Source organism: Saimiri boliviensis, chromosome 1 (genome assembly GCF_048565385.1).
Source record: "Saimiri boliviensis isolate mSaiBol1 chromosome 1, mSaiBol1.pri, whole genome shotgun sequence".
Lineage (NCBI taxonomy): Eukaryota > Metazoa > Chordata > Mammalia > Primates > Cebidae > Saimiri > Saimiri boliviensis.
Window position 1 is genome coordinate 234,419,123 of NC_133449.1, and position 18,423 is coordinate 234,437,545.

Below are 18,423 nucleotides of genomic sequence, written 5' to 3' on the forward strand. Positions count from 1 at the left end.
GAGACCTCAGGCATCACTGGATCTGCTGGGTCGTATGGCCCAAGTGGCAGAACATCTTGCACAGCAGCCTGGGCCTGTTCCAGAGCCCTCTCCTGTTCTGGACGCCACTCAAAACTGGCAGCCTTTTGGTTTACTCGATAAATGGGCTGGAGTAACACACCCAAATGAGAAATGTGCTGCCTCCAAAATCCAAATACGCCCACTAGGTGTTGTGTCTCTTTCTTGGTTGTAGGAGGGGCCAAATGCAGCACCTTATCCTTTACCTTAGAAGGAATATTTCAACAGTCCTCACACCACTGGACACCTAGAAATTTCTCTGAGATAGAAGGTCCCTAAATTGTAGTTGAATTTTATTTCCCATCCTCTGGCACACACACAAATATCTCACCAATAAGTCCAGTGTTTTTGCTACTTCTTGCTTATTGGATCCAATCAGCATAATGTCATCAATGTAATGGACCAGTGTGATACCTTGTGGAAGTGAAAAGCCATCAAGGACTCTTCGAACAAGATTATGACACAAATTTGGAAAGCTGATATACCTCTGAGGTAGGACAGTAAAGGTATATTGATGGCCTTGCCAGCTGAACACAGATTGCTTGTGGTAGACCTTATGGACAGGAACGGAGAAAAAAGGCATTTGCCAAATCAGTGGCTGCTAACAGGAAGTATGTTAATTTGGTCAAGCCGTGAAACCACATCTGGTACAGCAGCTGCAATTGGAGTCACGACTTGGTTAAGCTTATGATAATCACTATTATTCTTCAAGATCCATCTGTCTTCTGTACAGGCCAAATAGGAGAGTTGAATGGAGATGTAGTGGGAATCTCCACCCCTGCACCTTTCAAGTCCCTGATGGTGGCACTAATCTCCACAGCACCTCCAGGGATGCGATACTGTGTTTGATTTACTATTTTTCTAGGTAGCGGCAACTCTAATGGTTTCCATTTGGCCTTTCCCACCGTAATAGCCCTCACCCTACCAGTCAGGGAGCCAACGTGGGGGCTCTGCCAGCTGCTAAATATGTCTGTGCAAATTACGCATTCTGGCATTGGGCAAATGACCACTGGATGAGTCCAGGGGACCCACTGGATGTACTGTAAGTCAGACCTGAGCTAAAAGTCCATTCGATTACCTCATCTTCACAAGCCCATACTTTAACTGGAGGACCACAATGATGGTTTGGGTCTCCTGGAATCAACGTCAACTTGGAACCGGTGTTCAGTAGTCTTCGAAATGTCTGATCGTTTCCCTTTCCTCAATGCATAGTAACCCTGGTGAAAGGCCAGAGGTCTCCTTGGGGAAGGATGGGAGAAAGATTCACAGCATAAATTATTGGTACTGTAGTGCGGTCCTTCCTTAAGGGGCTTCATTCAAGGGGTTTTGGGTCTGTAAACCGGCTCAAGTCTGGAAATTGATTGAGGGGCTGTGATTTTTTTTTTTTTTTTGAGACGGAGTTTCGCTCCTGTTACCCAGGCTGGAGTGTAATGGCGCGATCTCGGCTCACCGCAACCTCCGCCTCCTGGGTTCAGGCAATTCTCCTGCCTCAGCCTCCTGAGTACCTGGGATTACAGGCACGCACCACCATGCCCAGCTAATTTTTTGTATTTTTAGTAGAGACGGGGTTTCACCATGTTGACCAGGATGGTCTCGATCCCTCGACCTTGTGATCCACCCGCCTCGGCCTCCCAAAGTGCTGGGATTACAGGCGTGGATTCTTTTTTTTAAAATAATTCAAATTAGTCTTTTATCCACTCAACCTGGAAGTTTTCCACTTACATAAATTAAGTAGGAATGTAGTAGGCTTCCAATCAGTTCCATTTCTGGGAACATTGTGATTAATTAGCTAGTGCCAGAGCTCTACAGAAGGGACTATTCTGATTGGTGCTTTGTCTCTGTGGTCCATCACAGTAGTAGCTTGCCCACCTTGCCTTTGATGGTTGAGTGCTGCCACTTGGCCCCTGCCACCTCAGGATCCAGTTATTCACATTGCATTTAAATTTTGTAGTTGAGTGTGGTTCCCACTGTTAGATCTGGCATACAGAGAAGAACAGTCATAGAGCTCTTCAAGGATTCGGGTGCTACCCTCACAAATCTGTTAACGCAAAGCATTGGTCAAGGGTATCTCTGCTGGACCCTCCCAGCTGCGATGAGTAGGTCTAAAGTGACTAATCCACTTCAGTATCCCAATCTCCATAAGCCTTTGGTTCCCTTCTTCTACATTAAGCCAAGGGAGACGAGGCATTTCCATCTCGCTCACAGTGGGCCATCTTTTAATCTATAATTCAGCTAACCAAGCAAGTAAGTAAGTAGAACCTTTTACCAACTCCCTGAGTGGCAACATTAAATGCAGAGTCCCTACTTAGTGGGCCCAAATTAATAAATTCAGCCTAATCCAATTCTGTGTTCCTACCACCATCTTCCACCACACTCTTAATATCCATTCCCATGCCTGTTCTCCAGATTCCTGCTTACATAAATTAGAAAACTCCAGCAGCTGTTTTCAAGTGTAGCACACCACCTTGTGGGTCACACTCTGAACCTCACCTTTAGGGGCCTGCCGGGACTTGAGTCTAGTTACACATCTAGAAGCAAACAGTGCTGATCCTCTTCTCCTGAGGTTATATTACCACTACTGGGGATGGTGAAGCTGTTTCTTCTGGCAGAAAATGCTTATCAGTTTTACAAGTTCTGTGTCCCCAGCTTCATCAGGGTCCTCCCACATGTCCCCATTCCAAGTTGCAGAGTCCCATTCTTTTCCAATCCATGCCCTCACTTTAACAGTAGACACCTGGCGAGGCTGTGCATGCACCTTTCATTGCTGCAGGTCAGCCACTGACATGATGAGAGGCTGTGTCTGATTTTCAAGCATTTCAAATCGCTTTTGAAGTGAGTATCTGCTTTTGAAGCGGGGAATTAGAGTCCCTGAGTTCATCCTTTTCTTTCATCACTTTTTCCAGTGAACGTAGGAGCAACCAACTAACTTCATTATGTTCCTTAGTTCTCCACATCTGGTCAAAGATACTATGTATACAGAGTCACCAAACTTCTTCCCTTTCAAGAGCGGTGAATCAGGAGTGTCAAATGGATTTATTTTGCATAGCACAAAACAGTTCACACCAAGGACTATCAGTATTCTCTATATTATTAGAAGTAGAGTCCTTAGCATTCTGGGGTCTGATCATATTAAGGAGCCAACTCCAGACACCCCAAAACCTAAGAAAAAACTCCATCCTTAACACTTGGTTCCTTGAACACCATTTCTGGTACCAAAATCTGTTAGGGTTTTCTAGAGGGACAGAACTAATAGGATGGGTGTATATATAAAGGGGAGTTTATTAAGGAGTATCAACTTACACCATCACAAGGTGTCCTGCAATAGGCTGTCTGCAAGCTGAGGAGCAAGGAAGCTAGTCTGACTCCTAAAGCTGAAGAACCTGGAGTCTGATGTTCAAGGGCAGGAAGGATTCAGCACAGGAGAAAGATGGCTGGGAGGCTAAGCCAGTCTCATCTCTCCACGTTTGTCTGTGTGCTTTTTATTCTGGCCATGCTGGCAGCTGATTAGATGGTGCCCAGCTGGATTGAAGATGGATCTGCCTCTCCCAGTCTACTGACTCAAATGTTAATCTCCTTTGGCAACACCCTTACAGATACACCCAGCAATAATACTTTGCAACCTTCAATCAGTCAGGTTGACAGTATTAACCATCACAATTAATGACGTTGAGCATTTTTCCATGTTTGTTGGCTATCAGTTTTATAATTTTAACAATGGTAATAAAATTTCCCTTAGAATGTCAGTAGGATTAATTAGAAATACTTGACATTAAAAAGAAGTAATCTGGTAAACACTGGATTTTAGAAATTGGAGAGTTCATGTTATCAAACAGCATTTTCACACTTTAATGATATGATGCAAGGAGCAGGATTGTTCAGAAATGACCCTGGTGTTGACTGAGACTTCGGCTCTCTCCTTCCAGCAAGAAGCAGTTCCCAAACTGAACTTCCCGTAAGACTGGTAGTGCTTCCTACCTCTGGCAAAGTGAACTGTAATTTCCCATAGGCCCCAAAGATTCCAGATGCTGAACAGCTGGTGTTATGTAAATAGCTAGCATGAAGTCTATACTCCCTCTCGTGTCTTTTTCCTGAAAATGTTCCTCCCATGATTGCCCTGTAAGAAAGAACGAGAAATGGGCAGGTCTTTTCATTGAATCTCTGAGTGACATCATGGGTCCACAGAGCATCCTGGTCCTGCCCCGTCTTTCCTTAAGAGCAGTGGAAGTATGTGGTACTTAGGATTATTTTATTTTGCTGATACTGCCTTATCAGTTTCCCCTTTCCCACAGTAAGACTGTTATTTAACCTATGCCCTACAGTGTTGTAAATTTGAGTCTTGGTGTAGGATAGGTAGGCACTGAGAAGGGATCCATCATGCATGACAAATAAATTAGTTTGTAATCATGTCCTTTTTTCTCCTCTCCTAATGGTGTAGGAATCTGAATTAGAGCCTATGAATGGTGAGATAATGGATGATTCTCTTAAGACCTCAGTTATAACAGAAGAGGAAGACTCCACTAGTGAAGTTTTAGATGAAGAATTAAAATTGCAGTCTTTTAATTCCACTGAAGACTCTACAAATCTTGTTCCACTGGTGGTAGAATCTTCAAAAGTCCCTGAAGCAGATACATCAGATAAGGTAAGGGGGCAATGAGCTATTTTTTAGTAAAGTGTTCCAATGTTGGTGACATTAGGTGGGAGGGTGCATGGTACATGTATTTGCTTCCACCTTAACATGTACAATGCTTTATTAAGATTAACTTTTATACTAGATTTGATACTGTAATAAAATGCTATCAGTAATAGTCTATAAATCTAAATAATTATAACATATCTGATATACGGTAACAAAATGAGTTTTATTACTTTTAATACTTTGTACTTAGGAAATGCTTAGAAAAATGGATAAAGCATTATTTACCAAATATTTGAGTATCTATTGCTTACATAGTCTATGACCAAAATAGTAATTTAAATTTAATTAGGTAGGCAGATTAGGTTAGTGGGGGGAAAAAAGCTTGTTGGAGTATTTTAAAATAAATTTAGTTACTTTTGAATATTAAATTTATGGCTAAAAAACGATTGTATGATATTATTTATTAGTGACTAACCTAAGTAAATGAATAAAACTTCCATTGCCCTAACTTACAATCTAATGAAATCACCATCAAACTTAGTGGGGGTGGCACAGTGTCAAGTCCCAAGGGATTCTTGGTTCTGGCTCCTGTAACACCAGGAAACTAAAAAAACTGAGTTGATTCATGGTTTTGAAGAATCTTCATATGAAGTTTAAAGTATCTTAAATAGAAAATAATTCATTATATCCTCAAAGTAAGAACTTAGTATATTAAAATTACCATGTGACACAATTTTGAAGAAATTGAGTTGTATTCAGAATATATACACATTTAGCAGAAGGAATTTTTAAAAATGTACACAATTAACAAAAGTAGTGAATACTGAATTGTTTAAATTGTAGTTCAGTGTCATTGCATATTAGTGCCTCAGAATAATTTATTTTTAGAACTGTATTACAAGTTTATTTGTTGACCAGGCTTTTAAATTTTCAGACCCCACATACAGCTGACTCAGAAATGATGGATGAAGGCACATCTGATGAAAAGGGGCACACAGAAGAGAAACTGTCCCTATTTCCAAGAAAGAAAGCACATCTTGGGAGTTCAGACAGTGTTGCTACTATGTCAAATGAAGAACGATCTGATGGTGGTTTTCCAAACTCTGTGATAGCTGAATTATCTGAAGAACCGGTCTCTGAGAATTTATCTCCCAACACTACTTCCTCATTGGAAGACCAGGGTGAAGAAGGGGTATCTGAGCCCCAGGAAACATCTACTGCTGTTCCTCAGAGTTCCTTGATAGAGGTTGAACTTGAAGATGTGCCATTTTCACAGAATGCAGGACAGAAGAACCAGTCAGAGGAGCAGTCTGAAGCATCTTCTGAGCAACTGGATCAGTTTACACAATCAGCAGAAAAAGCTGTGGATAGCAGCTCAGAGGAAATAGAAGTGGAAGTGCCTGTGGTAGACAGGCGGAATTTAAGAAGAAAGGCCAAAGGGCATAAAGGACCTGCTAAGAAGAAAACTAAGTTGACCTGAAGGAAGAAGAAATGCAGATGATAAATCATCCTCTTTGTAACATAATTGTTGTTTTTAAAATATGGTAATTAATAAATAGCATGGGGCACAGCACAAAAATTTCCAAAATTTCAATTTGAACTTATCTACTATGCAGTTTTTTGCTTCCCTTTAGAACGCAGAATTCACCATTCCTTTTAATTTTTCAGGCTATTTTTGGTAAATGCAATTTTTTATTTTTTTTATTTTTTTATTTTTATTTTTATTTTTATTTTTTATGAGAGGGAGTTTCGCTCTTGTTACCCAGGCTGGAGTGCAATGGCGCGATCTCGGCTCACCGCAACCTCCACCTCCTGGGTTCAGGCAATTCTCCTGCCTCAGCCTCCTGAGTAGCTGGAATTACAGGCACGCGCTACCATGCCCAGCTAATTTTTTGTATTTTTAGTAGAGACGGGGTTTCACCATGTTGACCAGGATGGTCTCGATCTCTTGACCTCGTGATCCACCCGCCTCGGCCTCCCAAAGTGCTGGGATTACAGGCTTGAGCCACCGCGCCCGGCCAATTTTTTATTTTTATTAATCATGTTTCAATTTTGGGAAACCAGATCATATTATATTTTATCAGGTGGTACATCTGACCATTATTTCAAAAATATAATTAAAAAAATGAAAGTAGCAGCATTTCCATTACTTACAATGATTACAGAAATCTTTTATACTAAAGGTTTTAATAAAGTAAAACTTGGTGAGGGTTCTCGAAGTTTTAAATTTCAAAACTAGTCACCATTTAAAAAAATCTTGGCATGCCTAAACAAGTGTCAGTAAATTACAATAAATATAACTTCAAGTAAACGAGAGCACAAAAACAAACTATGGTCAAAGGTTCATGAAGATACTTTGGTTTTGGCCTCTAGTTTTTTTTCCTCTGATTTCAGCATCTATGGAAAGGTACACATAAACTCTGTTTCTGATTCATTCTATCATCTGATGTTGACAGTACTGTCAGGGATTTAACTGTGGCATGTGGGGACTAATAAAATTTAAAATTTCATTTGAAGTAATAGTTTGCTATAGTTTTTTTCTGTCTGCATATGTGCAGATACCTAGTTTAGACTCCAGTTTCACCTTTAATCGGGTAAAAATCCCAACTAATATAATTTAGGGACATAGTTTAATTTTGACTTCTGGCCTGATCAAGATTAAGATTAAGCTGGAGATTTTACTTTTATCCCCACTCAGTTAACCTGTATATTTCAGAAATGTGAGGCTTCTTCCTGAGGCAGCTCTTTAAATCTTGCCACCTCCCTAATTCTGCAGTCTTATTTATATTTCCCATAGCGTTCATCCACTTCTCTCCAACTCATGGAGTGATTCTCCAATCAACAGTTTCCTGCCTGCCGGCTTATGCCCTTGATGTCCATTTTTGGGTAGGTTTGGAGGTGCACCCCACAATATTAGACCTATATGGCAGGAGTAAAACTTCCCTGGGGAGCTATAGTTACAAGGGCTTCAATCAGATTGGGGGCTTCAGTCATCCTTTGATTTGTTCTGTGAGTACTGGTTGCACGCTAGCCTGTTAAGTGTATATTGTGTTCCCACAGCAAAGGCCTGGGAAAATTTGAAAAAAAATCCTTGACTGTTAATTTTTGTATAGCAATTTATTTAAAAATGAACAAAATGGTAACTCTTAGAATCCAAAGATAATCTCAAAACAATTCTACTCTTTGGAACTATTACATGTACTCACATTTGCCCTTAAGTTGGATAATATTTTGAGACCATTTAGATTGTTTTAAAAATAGCTTGATCTTGATCCTTATGTGAAAGAAACACGACTTTGTGTCATTATTTGAGGTAGCTAAGGATTGATGTTGAAAGTTTATTCAGTTTATATATAGTAAGCTGATACCCAGTAAATTTTGTTTTGAGATGTTGGGATTTTCAGTCTAATTAGTTGAGTTAAAATCTTTCAGCAGTAAAAACAGTAAACCCTCCTATTTGTGTTAGATTTTGAACACTTGTATTACCCTATATTTTCTTTAGTTATTGGTCAGCGGTAAGCCAGGTTATTTCATTCTAAATGAAAATTAAAGCACTTTGGCCATTTTCTTCAACAAACGCTAATATTAAGTAAAAAAAAAAAAAAAGGTATTAGTGAATCTACCAAACATTTATGCTGTTTTATACATTTTATGAGAAATTCCTGTCAGTATCACAAAAGGAAATGTCCTTTTAAGATTCAGTAAACTCTTAACCCTTACAGTTTTCATTTCTTAGATTTAAAAACAACGCTTTTGGATATTTTATTTTTGCTTGGGTTTAAAACATTTTCTTTTCAAATTAAACATGGAACACTTCATGAATCTGTGTGTCATCCTTGCACAGGGTCCATGCTAATTTTCCCTGTATTATTCCAATTTTAGTATATGTGCTGCTGAAGTGAGCACCAAAAGACTTTCTTTAAACAGGTGTACTTTTTTAAAGATTGAGCTCACTGGGTCAACTCTTGATGTGTGAATATAGTTGAGTTTACAAAAAAATGTTTAATCATACATGACCACTGGGAACTAACAGTATAAATTTCTTCTTGTTATACTTGTTTGGATTAAATAGTGAATTGTAGGCAATTTAGAAGTTTTTTGTTCAGCACACAGGAAAACTTATGTTACAGATGATCTCTGACAGAAAATGTTATTTTGGGGTTTATAGATTATAGAGGGAAAAGTTAGATCACATGGAAAAACCTAACTCATGTTCAGTAACTTGAGTATAGAGTTTATAACAGTTTATCTTCAATAAGGAATCTACATGAACTTAAATCAGTTATTTGTAGTTTTTGCAAGGCATCAGAAAAAACTTCAATTACAGAGGACTGAAAATGTGATTTCAACCAGCTAGCCTAGTTGTTGAATGTCCAGTCACATTATACATAGTCCTTTGTGAACTTGTTTGTGAAGGGAGTTCACTTTTTGTGTATATATGTGTATATTTCCTTGTGTAATATAAAGCAGATGGTTATTAGCAATATTTTAGTTCTTTCAAGTTTAAATTATTCAATTGCTAGACATCACAGAAATTAGTATATTTAAGAATTTATTATAAAGCTCCTCTACAACTTTTAAAGGTGAGAGGGTCTATTATGATTTTTTATAAAATCAAATAGCATGATTTAAAATGTCAGTCTTCTACTTAAAATGTGTCTATATTCATGGTATTTCCATTCAGTGTAGATGGTAAGGAAAACATCTAGTCGTTGAATATTTACTTTTAGCAGACTCCAGAACACTACCTACAATGGTTTCAGTGACTAGAAATCTTGAAGGTTTTTATGACTGCGTCAAATTGAACCTGTAATATCTAAATATCTGCTCTTATGTTCTGCTTTATCCCTTGGGATTACTTTCTAAGGTTTGGTCACACCAGCAAACTGAAACAGATCTTAATGTAAATAAAGAATTTATACTAATATTACTCATCTGTGTTACAGTATTTTGGAAACAAGTTTCTGCCTTGTATGTCCATTAGTTAGCAATATGATGTTTCAGGTGTCATCTAGTGTTTCATGGGTGTGATTAGTTACAAGTGTTATGCTTTTGTTTTCATACTCAATATCAAGCTTTCTTTGTACTTTACAAAATAATTTATTTTTGCTTCTAAAAAAACAAGCAAATTTCATTTTTGTAGTATTCAGAAATTACCTGGAGTCATTTTTTTTTTTCCCCACCTTCAAGAAGTTGTGATCCATACATCACCCATTTATATTAGTGGCAAAATTATTTGCTAAAATCTAATTGTAAGAAAGGCTTAGCTTCTCTCATCAGGTGATTGTATCATCCTGGATCATCATTTCCAAGGAACTAGCCTTTCTTTTCCTAAATGTCTGTATGTGTTCTAAAACTTCTAGTGTATTTATAGAACTTAGAAAAAAATGTTACATTAGTCAGAGTAGCAAGTCTTACTGAAGTACTTTGTTTTCTTGGTAGTTTTTTTTTTTTTTTTTTTTTTTTTTAAGTAAGTTTAAAAGTAGTAATTAAATCTATATTTTGTGATTGTTTCCTGGTCTATGTTTTGAAATTCTTTTCCTTCTGTTTTCCTCATGAAGCTGTTTCAGATACTGAATTTGTTTAGACATTGAATGACTTTGTTAAAGGCACAGTTAATCACATTGGTTGTATTCTGAAGACAGACTTTAAAAAAATAAACAACTTAAAACAATGTGGTGATTATAAATTAATTTACAGCCACAACATATCACAGCAGTGGTTTCACTAAGTTACAACCCTAAAACCTTACCTTTTTACATCATCTAAGTAACTGCAAATAAATTTCTCCTCAGACAATCAGTGCAGTCTTCTTTTCCTTTTAAAAGTTAGCAGGAGTTACTTAACTAATTGTTAATACAATTCTGAAAGTATAAATACATTGTTTAGAATACAGAAAATGCTAAGGAAGTACAAAGACTTTAATATATTTTTTTTATTTTCATGATTCAAGTAGAAAATAGTGCCAAGTAGATACATTATATGGTAAATGAGACAAAGGTTTAGAACATGAATTCACTAGACCTTTGCTAGCAGTACTCAGAAATTAAGGATTTCACAGGTAAAAAGATTTCTCTGAGAGTTCTGAACATTTAGTATGTCTTCTCACATACTTTTAGTGTAAACACTATAAACTTAACATCATGTATTGCTACATTTTTTTTTTACGATTAATGAAGTGGAAGATACTTCAGTTAAATGTTCACACATAATTAAGTGTGCACTGACCTTTTTGAAAGGCATTTTCAACTGACACTGGTGGTTTTCCAGGAAATGCGGAATCTGTATTGCTGTATACCCACTCATAAATGCAGATATTGATGAAGTAGAATATTTGTATATTTGCTTTTTTTCAATCAGTTTTATTAACATGGGGGTCTAAGTAGATTTCAAAATAAAGACCATTTATACAACGGGACCATTTTAATGTTTACAGTAAATCTTGATTGCAGACATGTATGGCTGTTTGGTAGTATTGAGAAACAGTACAGTAATGGCAGTTTTTCCAATTGGTGTGTAGTCCTCTACTTATATATTAAATTGCTGTCAAACCAGTAAGACTGCATTTATGCATCCATCATTTTCAGGATTGTTCGTAACCTGGGCATACTTTCCTAAGGAAAACAAAACCAAAACAGGGAGTGTTGTTATATAATAAGAATTAATTTTAAAGAATGTAACTTTTGCCTAACTTTTTGTTTTTGTTTTAACACAGGGTTTCACTCATTGCTCAGGCTGCAGTGCAATGGTGTGATCTCGGCTCAATGCAACTTCTGTCTCCTGGGATCAAGTGATTCTCCTGCCTCAGCCTTTTCAGTAGCTGGGACCACAGGCATGCAGCACTGCCTGGATAATTTATTTGTTTTTGATTCTGGTAGAGATGGGGTTTTGCCATGTTGCCCAGGCCGGTCTCAAACTCATTGCCCACCTCCAAGGTTCAAGTGATTCTCCTGCCTGAGCCTCCCAAGCAGCTGGGCCACCACGCCCGGCTAGTTTTGGTAAACCAGCCAGGCTGGTCTCGAACTCCTAAGCCCAGATGATCTGCCCACCTTAGCCTCCCAAAGTACTGGGATTACAGGCTGAGCCACTGCTCCTGGCAGTTTCAACTAGTTATAAGGTTACCTACGTGGGACAGATAGATCTATTTCTTTAAATTCAGTAGGTATTTTAACGTCAGCATGTAAATATAAGGAGTATTTACATAGTATTTATAAAGTTATGGCAAAAGATTTTTTCTTTCAGAAAACATCTTAAGTCATTGGCTAATACTTCATATCAGCTGACCTCAGTTTTAAAATATGTTTGATAGATACTTTCCTCTGCTCATGGTTATTCTATTTTCTTACAATACTTTTTATAACTTTGCATCTGCTTCCCTTATAATAAGCAATTTTTATTAAAAAGGACAGAATTTTTTTGAGCTGCAGTCTTGCTCTTTTGCCCAGTCTGGAGTGCAGTGGCACAATCTCGGCTCACTGCAAGCTTCACCTCCCCGGTTCATGTGATTCTCCTGCCTCAGCCTCCCCAGTGGCTGGGATTACAGGCGCTTGCCACCACATCCAGCTAGTTTTTTTTGTATTTTTAGTAGAGACATGGTTTCACCATGTTTGCCAGGCTGGTCTCCAACTCCTGACCTCAGGTGATCCACCCGCCTTGGCCTCCCAAAGTGCTGGGATTACAGGCGTAAGGTGAGCCACTGTGCCTGGCCAAAGAGGATCAAAATAATTCTAACAATGTATTATACCTAAAACCAATAAGCTAAATTTAAAAACAACTGTATTTATAACACTTTTGCTATAGCTTTTTTTTTTTTAACTAAAGATTTACATTGTTTTAATCTAGCTCTCCTGCTTTAAGAAAATTTGCTGTGTATTTTATTAATATATCAACTTTAAGAGTATTTCTATTAGCAACAGCCCTGTATTAAAAAATTCACTTACCCCAAATAACTTTGCCTCCTTGCGTCACAAGGCCCAATTCGCTCACATTTACCTCAATGACAGTACCTTTGGTAATAACACCCAAAGTTGTATACAGTGGGGATGAAGGATTCTTCTTTACACCAAGTATCGGTAGGCAAAATGTGGCTTTCAGTTCAGGATGTGTCACATGGGCTTTCTTGAAACGCAAGCCCTAGTAGGTCAAACACAACATTAGGAATGCTTATGTCCAAAATGTTAACAGAGAAGAGTAGTGGTCCTCTTCACTTATCGTTTTCAACCATCTCCAAAAAACCATGGTTGGATAATGTCATCTTAAAGCATCTAACAAAATACATTCTACAGACTAAAAACCTGATGGTTACAGTATTAGTAGGTGGGGAAAACACCCACGCATGTACCTAAGATTTTTTTTTTTTTTTTTTGAGACAGGGTCTTGCTCAGTTGCTCAGGCCAGAGTGCAATGGCACGGTGTCGGAGCACTATAGCCTGGACTTCTTGGGCTCAAGACATCTACCCACCTCGGGCTGCCAAGTAGCTGGGACTACAGGCACATACTACTATGCCTAGCTAATTTTTGATAGAGATGGGGTTTCACCATGTTGCCTGCTGGCCTCGAACTTCTGGGCTCAACCAATCCAACCCCTCAGCCTCCTGGGATTACAGGTTACCACAGCTAGCCTCTGAAGTTACTTATTTATTTTTAACTGTGTAACAGCTACCTAGCAACATACTCAGATTTCTACTGTCTAGTCATCTACACTTAGACTTACTAAGGACTTGATACATGCCAGGCCACTATGCTAGCTCACAACTGGCTCACTTAAACACAATAACCTCACAACAAACACATCCCTCTCCCTTCTGTTTTCGAATGATGTAACAAGGATCAGCAAGTTAAATGACTTGTTTTCAGATTAAATGGTAAGTGGTAAACAGAATCAAACTTAAGTATCCTGATTCCAAGCCTTTATATACCTCAGCTACCTTCCATGATGAAAAAAGGAGTGGATTGTCAGCTTATTTTAGGTTGGTGGTAGGACACTGGAGAAGGCCCAGGGAAGTCTTTCTTACAGAAACCGGTTACGGAGTCATCCAGTCACCTAATAGGGTCTTTCAGGGTCTAGTACTTCAAATGTCACAATATTTTGCAGTCTTACTTGATTTTTGCGTGCATGGGGTGGGGTGACAACACTAAATCAGTTTCCTAGTAACAGGCTCATTAATCAAGCTTGTAAGAAACTGACACTATTCAGGATGCCATCTGATTAATTCATAATGACAAACTGTGAAACTACAGAAAACCCAGAATAGCCTGACTTGTATATTCTCTCCCTGTAGAACTAATAAGGTTAACAAAATGTATTCAGAATATGAATACAAAACCAAAACAAGTAGAGTCCACGATATAATCCAGGGGTGGCAAACATTTTGTGTAAACAACCCAATAGGTAAACATTTTAGGCTCTGCCAGGCCATATGGCCTTTATTACAACTGCTCAACTCTTGGGATGGGGGTTATGCAATATGTAAATGAACAGGCATGGCTGTGTTCCATTAAAACTTTATAGAAACAAGCTGTTTGCCAATATTTTAATCTATTAAAAATCACTCAGGTTGAACACTAGGATTTTAGGATGTTGCAACTTTCCTTTCAGATATTTTGTTTTTCTAAGGAGGCTGTGCATCTAACTGGGAGAATAGTTCAGTCTCTTTGAAGGAATTTTGTAAAAATATATTTTCAATTATTTTTCTCCCCGGGGTGGGGAAGTTTGGGGTCATATTACTATTACTGCCTTCAATAGAAATCAAACTAGATTAAATTGTCTTCCTTTTCCCAATGACTTTCAAGAGCATTTAGATACTTTCGTTACCAAACTGGAATTGACTCTTACAAAACGGTTCTCAAGTTTTCCAAATGTTGTCAAAGACAAGTGTCCGAGGCCTAGACAGTATCAGGCATACAGTAGATCACTAGCTGAATGAGGAAAATATGACTGTGTGTGGAAAATTAAGATTCTATTATGTCATATTTAAAAGTCAGAATTCACTGACAATGTCTTATGACCCTACTTTTTCAAATCTTTATGAAGCTGAAAAGATTTTTGACTTCAGGAAAAAGTACTAAGTAACTTCTGTCACTAACTTAGAATAACAAAAATAGCATAAAAATATCTTTCGACCTGTTCCACATCAATTTAAAGAATTTTGGGAAATTATAATGTTCTTTATCCGATTTAACAAAGATAACTAATATTTCGGTCACTATCCTCTTCTAAGAACTTACCATTGGCCTTATGAATCTTTCATATTTAGGTGGTTTTCTTGTAAAGCCATCTCCAACAAAGCAGACTTTAGTAACCATCCTCTTCCATGCCTTCTTCTTTCTCTTTCCTGTTCGAATAACTTTTAATACTTCTGTTTCTCCCTGGGCACGGACTTTAGGCAGAGGGACTTCCCATTTTCCCTAAAAATATGCCACAGTTAAAGTTTATATTTAAAGGACAATGATAAGTCAAATATGCTCCAGTTGTACAATGCAGTAGATCTATTTTTTTGCTTAGCCATCAACACGTTTTTGACTTAACTGTTTTTCTAGAGCTCTGTATTGTCTCCTCACAAGCTGTAAATTAAAATTAGTTAAGTTTATATATCATGGGTACATTAAATAAACTGTTGGCTTAAGCAAAAAATCTTAATGCTGTGTTATGGGTGAAAAAAATACCACCTGTAATATAATGGTGACTTTTTTTTTTTTTTTTTGAGACAGAGTCTCACTCTGTTGCCCAGGCTGGACCTAATTTTTGTATTTTTAGTTGGGGTGGGGGCAGGTATTACAGTATTGGTCAGGCTGGTCTTGAATTGCTGACCTTAGGTGATCCACCTGCCTCTTCCTCCCAAAGTGCTGGGATTATAGGCATGAGCCACTGCACCCAGCCGATGGTGACGTCTATAAGCAGTGTATGTTTAATAGCATAACACTGGAGGAGTATTTTCACCTCTTATGTCTTTGTATTTCTTCCTGAAATGGATTTGTAGATTACTAGTAAGACAAAGTCCTCGCCAGATGTTTTATGCCTCTCTGGACAAACTCTATAAAAAAAAACTGAAGTTGTGTGAGGCAGTAGAAATAATTCTTTAGGTATAGATACCTCATATTCTTTTATCTGGATTTCTGCTAATCTATTCACAGGAGTTTAAAAAAGCCACATTTTTGTGACCAATTAAGGAGTTTTCCACCATTCTACTTTTTAGCCAATTTTGGCATTACAGGGCAGTACAAATAAGCAGCATTTGTATTTTTCTTTAAGACTGCATAACACTGTGGGTTTTCAAACAGGAAGACAAATATTGAGTTTGAAATTCACTCCTTACCAACTTTTTAATTTCATATGGCATTCTAAGAATTTTTTTAAAAAACAAATTTTAAAACCTTATGAGAGAGTAAGATTTTTATTATTAAATTTATAAAGACTTCAACATCTAAGCAATGGGAATAATAGTCGTATTTCATGTTTCAAATTAAACTGAAGAAGCAAGAACCTCAAATTTGAATTTAAGTAATTATCCTAAACAAAACAAAGACTTAAATTGTTACTGCTTACCGCCTTCTCTTTTCGTTTCTGTTTAATCATATTGGAAAGTACTTTAGCTCGAGATTGTCCTTCTCTGTCCAGCAGATAGGCAGGTACTGCTCCCTGTGGAGTCTTCTCATCATTCTTCTGTTTGGTGTTTCTCTTTTCATGCATCTTGATACTACCGAGAAGGAAAAAAGGTTCAAGATTATCTGTTTTAATAATGATTACTCAAAAGATGTTAACTTGTTATTACAAATAAATTGAACCACTTACGTCTTTTTCATTTGTATTTTCTCAGCGTGGCGCTGTTTATGGTAAAGCTTAGCTTTCAGACCAATCATTTTCTTTGCCTTCTTTGAACGTTCATGAGCTTCTCGGCTTTCCTTCTTTCTCTTTTTCTCATGGTAATCCAAACGGTATCCATAGCGTTTACGATGTAATTCAATGTATTCGTTCTGTGGCTATAATGATGCAATAAATGTTATTTTTTTTAAGTACTCACAATTATTCTAAAATGCACTCTTTTACATACACTAAAGTAGTTAAGACCCTGTTTCATCCAAATGTTCACTCACTTAAATGATTCTTGCACCATTAAGTCTATTCACATTATGTAAGTTAAATTTTGATCTTTAATGATATGAGGTTTTAGGGCTTACATCGCTAATAATCTCAGTAGGGAATGGTCCAAAATCTGGATCCTGATTAGAGCATCTTTTTTCCTTGACACAATTTGCTTTTTAAATAACATCTTCATTTAAATTTTATTTTAAAAATTTAAGTCACTTTCATGGAACCGTAATTTATACATAGTAAAACTTGTCCTTTCTAGCTGCACAGTTCTAACTTCTGAATATACAGTTCTGTAACCACCACAATCAAAACAGAGAATTTCTATTTCCCCCTAAAATTCCCTTGTGTCACTTTGAAGTCAATCCTCCTTCCCAACTCTCAATCTGATACCTATCCCTATAGTTTTACCTCCCCCAGAATGAAACAGGGATCAACAGTAGTACATAGCCTTTTGCATCTGGTTTCTTGCTTTTGGGATTCGTCCAATTTGTTGCAGGTATCAGTACTTCAATCCTTTTTGTTGAGTAGTATGCTATCATACGGATATACCACTGTTTATTTACCCACTGACCAGCTGATAAGTATCTGGGTTGTTTCCAGTTTGGGCTGATTATGAATAAAGCTAAAATAAACAACTGCACTTAAATCTTCATGTGGACATGTGTTTAATGCCAGACTGTTTTCCAAAGTGTATTATTTTGCATTCCAGCAGCAATGTATGGGAAGATTTTGCATTTTAGACGCGTTTTATTTTAAACACGCGGGCAGGCGGAAGTCTATTTGTATTTTAAGACTGCAAAAATAAAAATGACACAAAGCCAAGTCCAGAACAGAGAAAAATGTTAAGTAACAACCAACAAGGTGTGCTATCAACTGCTATCACATAAACTTTGCAGCAATTCCACACACATGAATAGTGTGCAAAGAAACGCAGATTAGAGACGTAGCAGAAAGAGAAAGGATCTGGAGTTAAATCTGAGCGTTAAGCCCGGCTTCGCAATTTGTCAGCTGTCTGATCTTTGGCAAGGACGCCTTCAGTTTCCTCAGCAGTAAAATGAAGGGTCAGGGATTAACATCTAAGGTTATAAGAAAGCACAACCACATTCCCATTAGACTGGTGCTGGTAACCACGCTTGTAGTGAAATCAGGAATTTGTAGGATTCTTAGCAGTGGAAACAAAGAAAACAGGACAGAGTAAAATCTGTCTTGCTCCAAAGCTTGAGTTCTGGCAAACACTCTCCGTGTCTCTAACGTGAAGTTGTTTCCACTTCTCAGAGGCCACCCCGCGGAGTACACCATCCTTTTCCCTCAGTAGTTCTCATTTCCGCCAAACACCGCTCACCCCCTGCCCCAGAGCTCCAAACCCTCAGGTCCTACAAACTGAGATGCCCTATGTCCCGAGCGTCCGAGGCATCCTTCTTACCATGGTGATGGCCGCAGAGCTGCCAGGAGCGGCCCCAGGGACGTAAAAATGCTCTTAGTTTTCGGGTCTCTGAGATCCACGAGCCGACACCACGCAGGCCACGACAGGAAAGGGTAACCCTTTAAAACCGCCGAGTGAAGAGCAAGCTTCACGCAGCAGTTCCGAGCCTCCGTTTTCCGCGTTCAGCTAGAAGAACGGAAGTTCCGGGCTGGCGGT

At 38.0% G+C, this 18,423-nt stretch overlaps 2 protein-coding genes and 1 non-coding gene across 13 annotated transcripts in view; 1 reads left to right on the top strand and 2 right to left on the bottom strand.

The window, feature by feature from the left end:
* The window catches only part of FAM169A (family with sequence similarity 169 member A), an 84,584-nt gene extending 74,217 nt beyond the window's left edge, over positions 1 to 10,367 (top strand). For all 11 annotated transcript variants that reach the window (XM_074384742.1, XM_074384749.1, XM_074384736.1 and 8 more), the window contains 2 exons: positions 4,493 to 4,696; positions 5,628 to 10,367. In XM_074384742.1, coding sequence (XP_074240843.1) covers positions 4,493 to 4,696; positions 5,628 to 6,173 — 750 coding nt within the window. In that variant the 3' untranslated portion in view covers positions 6,174 to 10,367. The remainder of the gene's footprint in view (positions 1 to 4,492; positions 4,697 to 5,627) is intronic.
* On the bottom strand, positions 8,493 to 8,599 carry LOC120365641 (U6 spliceosomal RNA). Its single transcript, XR_005580527.1, has one exon. It is a non-coding gene; the product is annotated as a U6 spliceosomal RNA (small nuclear RNA).
* Positions 10,368 to 10,604: 237 nt separating the features above from the next.
* On the bottom strand, positions 10,605 to 18,386 carry NSA2 (NSA2 ribosome biogenesis factor). The gene is made up of 6 exons (XM_003920848.4): positions 18,208 to 18,386; positions 16,485 to 16,672; positions 16,239 to 16,389; positions 14,921 to 15,100; positions 12,634 to 12,826; positions 10,605 to 11,307 (listed from the first exon to the last, which is right to left on the bottom strand). Exons 1-6 carry the CDS (start codon positions 18,208 to 18,210, stop codon positions 11,240 to 11,242), a joined length of 783 nt encoding a protein of 260 aa, XP_003920897.1. The 5' UTR covers positions 18,211 to 18,386; the 3' UTR covers positions 10,605 to 11,239.
* Between the last annotated feature and the right edge of the window lie 37 nt (positions 18,387 to 18,423).